Raw genomic sequence first — 7,280 nt, 5'->3', positions numbered from 1 at the left:
ATGTTTTAAGCACCCTATTTGGTTTAAAAATTATGTTTCTTTATTAGTGTCTAACTATATTGTCTAAGTTTTTTTAGGTCAATTCATTTTCATTATTATCATTTTAACGACATCCCCGCATGCCTGAAGGACGAACAACGGTTTATCCCTCCTCAGCTGGGCCAAGATGGCGATCGGTGTTATGATGGATCTGTTCCGTCGTCACTCCAGGTTTTCTGCGGCCGGGGCCGTGCTGTTCCTGGCCACAGTCATCATGTACAGGTAACCTCAGTTACATCATGAAACCATGTATTACCCAGAACTTCTAGACCCTTGTCTATTTAGCTGTAACGTTATAAACCTAGCTAGCCATTGACGAAATAAAGGTGATGTTGCTCACCGGTATAAAATCGCCCACGCCCATCATATGGACATTGAATCTGGCAGATACAGTGGGCTTATTATGGGCTGGGGACATTCCAAAACGTGTGGTGAAATGATAGTTTGGTATCACTGTTGAATCACATCAGTCAGTGTTATTTCATAAGACACAAGACACTATATAAAACTTTATGATTTTATGATATCAGGTGTCACCTATAGGAGATGTTTCCAAGGTGACATTGCTACGATTAACATGTATGTTGATCAAAGCGAAGGGGGAGGGTAAGATAGAGAAGTAAGGGAAAGCCTTTATTTTACTAGGTACACACATTGACAACTGTTGCCTTTTTGGGTACAAATATTTCTGGTATACCCTGCTGGCCATTATATTAAATGAAAGTGCCCTAACCACTCCAACCTACCCCCAGTATATCTAATAAAATGTCATTAATGCTTAATTCATCAACTATCAACAACCTCTGTGAAACTATACTGATGATTTTAAGGATGTAATTTTAATGTGAAAGTCAGTGAATGCCATTTGCTATTGAAACTGAGAACTGAGAGTGGAAGAAGTTTATATTAATAATATTATTATTGTTAACTGTTTGGATGGATGCCAGAATAGTCAATAGTAATTTTCTGTTTTCCCATCTTCGATGCCAATCTGAAGTGGTGCAGTACTGGAGTGGATGTCCTCTAGGTATCTTTGTCTTGTATTGATATTGATTGTTGGATCTTCCCAGTTCATGCATGTGCACCATCATGATTTGCCTTGTTTGGATGTACATGTATGCATTATTTCAGGCATGTGTGAAAACTTAATGATACAATTAAGGTTTGTGCACAAAAGATCAAAAGGTCCTGTGTGAGCCCAAGGAGGTTAAACCTCCATGGTGAATCCCAGAGATTAAAAAAAACAGTTCTACCAAAAATAATGTAAAATACATGTAACACCGAACCATCTGTCTGTGATATGTGGCTAAAATGGTAAACATTGAAGGATGAAAAAGTGGCATGCAACAATAATGTAGGTGCTTTGATTTAGTTTTATAGAGCACACAGGTATGTGTAACAAATGTACATGGAACAAAGGTACACATGGGTATGGCTAATTTCTGATGTACCCTTTCCTCACAACAATTTTCTTACTAGTATTTGAACAGCCTTTAGCATGTCAGTTGGACCAGGTGGGACTTGACCTGAGGCTGATGTTTGTTTCCGCATACAATTAAGATGGCATGCTGTTGGTCAGTATCAGCATATAGTATCAGTAGTAGTAGTAGTAAGACAAATATACACATGATTGACCCATATATAATGAAATAATTCTGCTTCTTGTTTCCACAGCTATGCACATATCTTCATGATCTTCTGGTCATTTGTGGGTGGAATGGTACTCTGCTACATGTTTTTTGGGTAAGTGCTTGATATTACGATGTACATGGAAAGGAACTGCTAAATTAATTTGCAAGCAAGTGTTATGGTATAGAGTATATTTTAATCATTCTTTTTCAGTTTCAATTTCACAACTTGGCGATTTCGGTTATGTCAAAATAGTACATGCAGTTTTATTCATGCATCATTTTTGTCTGTTATTTTACAGAAGAAACAAAAACATGATGCCCAATTTCCTCATCATGTACAACCGCAAGAAACAGGTATGTTCAACGTTGTCCTGGGAAGATGATGAACTTTTATTCAAATCAGAATCATTGTATTTTGCTGGTCATTTTAGGATGCGGTTTATCATTTTAGTAAATTTTTACAAATCATTTGTGTAATTTGCTCTATTGGGGCCAACATTTATGTAACAACTAAAACCAAAAGCTAGACCATTGATATCTGTTCCATTCCCTGCAGCCAATGTTGGATGACCTGGAAATAGAGGCCCTGAGAAAAAGCTGCCCTGTATGTGGGGACCCCAGATGTGCTAGGCACAGGTGATGTTTTGTACCTTTTTCTCTATTTTCTTATTACATACTATACTAGCAGTATAAGCTGCAAGATGTAAAGAGTCTGTCAAGCTTGTCAGCATGTGTATGTAATGTCTTTTATCTGTACATGTAAGTTTTGAACTATTCTACCACAATACAAACTCTGGTCATGGTTACCTGACAGCTTCTCTGTTTTCATTCCTCCCCAGGCCTGGTCTGTCCATACTGGACCTCCAGCCATGGACCAGTTTGAAGGTGACGGAAAAAGTGGACATGGCATTGTCCGAGGTCAGCTACATTCCCATTGTTGTTTGTTTGTTTGTATTACCTGTAAATACTACTTCAATGTAGAATATTTAGCTTTCTTTCACTCCATGGTGTACATGTAACATTACATTTAAGCATTGCTTGTTTCTTATCTGGAGGAATGGATAGTACTTTCTGTAACATTAAGAAATACTATGTTTTGTACTTTTCCAGTTTCTGGAGCTGGTCTTGAGGGATTTTGTTTACACCTGGTACAGGTAAGTATGATCATGCTGCTTTCAAATATCTCGTGATTGGCAAATGAAAATTTCTGTTCACCTTTATTTATTGTTTTAACACAATCTTAACATCAAACTATTTCCAGAGACCTGAGCACAGACGAGGCTTTTGTGGATGAAATGAGGGTCAGCCTGAGGTTCATCCTATCATGTCTTATAAGGAGGGTCAAAAAGGTACTTGAGAAGTAACTTTTAGCTTCTTACTAAAATGACAACTTTGTGCAGTTGATATTTTCCCTCCTTATAGGAGTGTTGAATCTAAAGCATTTTTACCTATATTACTGTACTAATGACATGTGTTTTGTGTTATATTTCATATAGACGGACCTCCCAACCTTTATTGTCAACAAGCTGATCAAAGCTGCCATGAGTCACCTGGACAAGTACGTCCGGGCCATGGAGTCAGGTGAGTGGACTGGTGATACAGTCTTTGACTGTCTGAGTGACACTTTCTGCTGTAAACAATGTACTTGATGATAGGCAAGCAATAGAGAGAACATTAAAGATTTCACTTTGTCAATAATAATTCATGAAAAGGACGAATAAAGCAAATTTCCAACACCAATGAATGACTACTTTGTCTCAAGAGTTTTCGTATGCACATCTCCATCTTATGAAGTGAAATGGTCTGAAAACCAGTACCATGTTTTTTGATGGTAGCATGATAACATTTCTGTGAACCATATTGCTAACCTGTGCTACATTGTTGACCTGTGCTAGCCCCACCTGGAGCTGATCTAGAGAAGGCCACACTAGAGCTGTACGGCTCAGAGCTCCACTGTGTCATGAAGAGCAGACGCACAGAACTGCAGTACCTCCGCCACCTGTCAGGGGAAATTTTCCCCTACATTCTACCCGCAAGGTCACTCAAGTGCAAGTAGGTTTTATTTTGTTCTTTCATCCACTACTTGTTGTTCACAATATTTAAAATGGAATTTTTATCTTTGTATGTTTGTTTATTTGATATAATGAATACATTGTACTTAAGGGCTTAATGTGTTTTGAAATGTGTTTTACAGGAGCCTGTGTGCCTTGCTGAGAGAGCTGTTGTCAGCCTCAGTCTTGATGCCTGCCATTGACAAAATAGCTGATCCTGTAAGTGTGTTGTATGTCTTTGAAATGTGTTTTTGGAAGACAAAATGAATTTATGGGGTAGAAATGAATAAATGAAAACTAATGTTTTACTTCTATCACCCTGCAGGACTTTGTGAACAACTTGATGCTGATTTTCCTTGATGAAACTCCAGTAAGTTGTATCCTTTTTTTTCTTAACTATTTCACTTTTGTGATGAATTGTGTTTTACTACATGATGCCCCTTAATTCAACCCCTATTTTGTGCTGAACAGATGGCAGTGGCTACAGAACCCCCATCTCATGATGTGGACCTGCTCGCTCACTTCAGCCAGCCCAGACAGGCTCCCACTGAATCTGTATGACCCTCTCTTTATTTAGTTATCATAATACATGTAGACATCTATAACAAGTACAATATGATAAATTTATGTGATGTGGTTGATATGCCTCACAAAGAGTGTGGTTGTTAAAGATAGACATTAACTCTTAACAAATCATGTGTTGTGATATCAAAAGATATGTACATAAAAGCATGCTAAAGTGTTGTAAACATTGCTCTTTCCAGGCACTAAGACTGGACCTGCCAGACATCATGAACAACCAGACCACACTGTTCCGCTTCATGCAGTTCCTGAAGGACGAGGCATCTGTCCACGTGCTGCAGTTCTGTCTGTCTGTTGGTCAGTATCCTATCATCAGTGGTACTGTTCACGGCAAAGTGGCTATTGGCATTTACACTGCACTATCAGTCAATACTTTTGTTTCAGAGGTTTTACATGTATTTTCACCATAACCTCTTAGTAAGTCTTACCACAAAATCATAACACTGCAAATACATGTATGTGTTTTATACTCCTACTGTACTTCAGGATTGTTTCAACTGCAAATAACTTCAAAAAAAGATACTTTTCTTGCAATATAAAACCACTGCAAAGGTAAATGCATTTTACAGTATGAAGAATCAGCAACATAATTCTGTGAAGAGCAATTGGTCCAACACTGACTTCTGTAATGCCAAATCTTGTGTGTAAAAACAGAGGACTTCAACAGGAGGAGTCTGAACCCAGACATGACTGACCAACAGAAGATTGACCTCCACCAGGAGGCCAAGATGATCTATGAGATGTACTTCAAGTCTGATGCTGTGGACAAGATCCAGTTTCCTGGAGACATTACCACAGAGATTAAGTCAAGTTAGTGACGTTATTTGTAGATTATTTAAGTGTACAGAAATATATATAGTAGAAAGACACAAGATTTTTTTTCAGATTCTGGTAGTGGAATTTCAAATGTCTTCACATGTCAACTGCTGATCTCAGTGAATATGTGTAATGCATAAATCTCTATCGACATGTCTGTCCCTGAATCTGTAGTTGTGGAGGGGCCACCTGAAGGTGTGACTAGGCTGAGAACAAGTACCCCTCTTTTCAGGTAAGACAACAAACCATAGTTTTCCATTCTTGTCCTCCTGTCAGTTACTTATTAGCTGTAGTTCCTTCTTTCAATTATGTCATTTTAAAGTCTGAATGTTGAATGTATAAAAGTCACAAAAATGCCTATTATAGTATTGTATTTTAGTATTGTACTTACCACATCTTGTCTTGTTTTCCAGTGCGTATGAGCATGCCTATGGACTTTTGGAAAACACCTTCCTGCCACTATTTTACCAGAGCGATGATGTGAGTGATTAGCTGTATTAATTATGCACATATTTTTCAATCATAATCTGAATTTTGTAAGTGGTGCCTTCTTGAAAACATTAATCTTAATGTTATCTATTTCCATGCTGCAGTACTACACCATGTTGTGTGGGGGCCGTTTGCCAACCAACATTCCCAAGTCAGCTTCAAGGTAGTTGTTGAATGAGTCCTTCTGTAGTACATGTATATCCTCCACCAGCACATGCTGCTCTCTAACATCATAACACAGCTGTGTAAAAGTCATTCCAGGTTTGTCTGATGTTCAGTGTGTTGTGTGTACAGCATCATACTGTTTGTTCTTTCACCCAGCTTTCTGTACATGTCCATGTTGCATACTTTTACGCAAACCTAAAGAAATGTAAAAATTTATTCATAAAATTTCTCTGATATAAATTTTGTACAGTCAAAGAAATGCCTGTGATCTTATATGTTTGAAGACATTATTTTGCTGCTTTTACACTTAATGTTTGTTACTGTTACTGCACCATCTCTTCACATTGTCCCCATCCTACTATCACCTTATCACACTGACATGTTAAAGTCTGATTGAGCTTTCCATGCACTAATCTGTTAAGCATTCTTGTTCAGTGACGGTAGATCAGGGCACAAGATGTCTTCAGCAAAAGTCTTATCATCTCGACATGCATCCTCCTTTTTTCCTAACCACGTTTGCCTCACTTCTTCTCTGCTGCTCTGGACATAGCCCTAACCTAGAGAGTGTACTTTATGATGGGAAGTCTGAGACAGTGAGTGTGGGACTGAATTTGCCGACTGGCTCGGCCTCCGTTGAAAATATTCCTATCTCTGCCATGACTAACATGGTCAATTCGTGCAAGTGAGTAAACTATGGCAGTGTTATGGATGTTGTTGTTTTTTTGTGTGGTGCAAATTATTGTCTTGTGATTGACGGTGTGAAGTCCATGAATTGTGTGTTGTATTTTAACAAGTTAATGTTTTAGTAGAGTTAGTAGCTCATGATGTGGTTCCACCTACTTTCTATTGTTACGTACTGTACGTTTTGTGTATACATGTATGACATTCATCATCATCATCATTACTATATGGTATCATCTAATAATTCCACATGGTCACATACACCAACCTGAAAAAAATGTATCTGAACAGAGATCTGCACTAGAGATCTCACACAAATGGCAGATGTACATGTACATGTATAATATGTGGTCCTGGAGATAAATGTTGTATTGACTTCACATCGACAAAGAGCTAAAATTTAACTCTCCTTCCCCCTCCAGGTCTGCAGGTAAGAAGAGCATGGAGCCGTTTGCTGCCGTGTCCAAATTTGGAAACAAGCTGAAGGGGATGTTGAGGTCCAACACAGGTGATGGTCTGTAAGGTTTACTGGTTAGGTGGAACCATCTGTCACATGTGGCTGTCATGTCTCCATGCATGGTTTGTACTGTCCCCATGCCAGCTGTCAGGTCATAACACTGTCATTGTTCAATGTCGTTGCTGTTTGTTTGCTTTAACTGTTAACACTTGAACTGTTAACACTAGTTTCGAATGTCAAGTACAAGCTGCGTAAGACCAGGTCATAGCACATCAAAGTCACCTCTACACTACAGAATATTGTGCTACTCTGTACTGTGTATAATCTACAATAATACATCATAAAAAGTCTGTATATAGTATGGTTGTA

General features: G+C 38.4%; 1 protein-coding gene across 1 annotated transcript in view; it reads left to right on the top strand.

Annotated features, from left to right (window-relative positions):
* Positions 1 to 210: 210 nt before the first annotated feature.
* The window catches only part of LOC109482012 (sorting nexin-14-like), an 11,690-nt gene continuing 4,620 nt past the window's right edge, over positions 211 to 7,280 (top strand). Inside the window, exons 1-19 of the mRNA XM_019784652.1 lie at positions 211 to 261; positions 1,037 to 1,066; positions 1,714 to 1,782; positions 1,970 to 2,024; positions 2,227 to 2,306; positions 2,510 to 2,588; positions 2,781 to 2,824; positions 2,932 to 3,019; positions 3,167 to 3,251; positions 3,566 to 3,722; positions 3,865 to 3,940; positions 4,047 to 4,091; positions 4,193 to 4,276; positions 4,486 to 4,600; positions 4,958 to 5,113; positions 5,294 to 5,351; positions 5,533 to 5,599; positions 5,713 to 5,771; positions 6,877 to 6,968. Of these exons, the coding sequence (XP_019640211.1) occupies positions 254 to 261; positions 1,037 to 1,066; positions 1,714 to 1,782; positions 1,970 to 2,024; positions 2,227 to 2,306; positions 2,510 to 2,588; positions 2,781 to 2,824; positions 2,932 to 3,019; positions 3,167 to 3,251; positions 3,566 to 3,722; positions 3,865 to 3,940; positions 4,047 to 4,091; positions 4,193 to 4,276; positions 4,486 to 4,600; positions 4,958 to 5,113; positions 5,294 to 5,351; positions 5,533 to 5,599; positions 5,713 to 5,771; positions 6,877 to 6,968 (1,447 nt within the window). The 5' untranslated portion in view covers positions 211 to 253. The remainder of the gene's footprint in view (positions 262 to 1,036; positions 1,067 to 1,713; positions 1,783 to 1,969; positions 2,025 to 2,226; positions 2,307 to 2,509; positions 2,589 to 2,780; positions 2,825 to 2,931; positions 3,020 to 3,166; positions 3,252 to 3,565; positions 3,723 to 3,864; positions 3,941 to 4,046; positions 4,092 to 4,192; positions 4,277 to 4,485; positions 4,601 to 4,957; positions 5,114 to 5,293; positions 5,352 to 5,532; positions 5,600 to 5,712; positions 5,772 to 6,876; positions 6,969 to 7,280) is intronic.

The sequence above is a fragment of the Branchiostoma belcheri genome, unplaced genomic scaffold (assembly GCF_001625305.1).
Source record: "Branchiostoma belcheri isolate BF01 breed outbred unplaced genomic scaffold, Haploidv18h27 scaffold11, whole genome shotgun sequence".
NCBI lineage: Eukaryota > Metazoa > Chordata > Leptocardii > Amphioxiformes > Branchiostomatidae > Branchiostoma > Branchiostoma belcheri.
The sequence above is the reverse complement of the archived record's forward strand: the minus strand, read 5'-3'. Positions and strand labels throughout refer to the sequence as shown.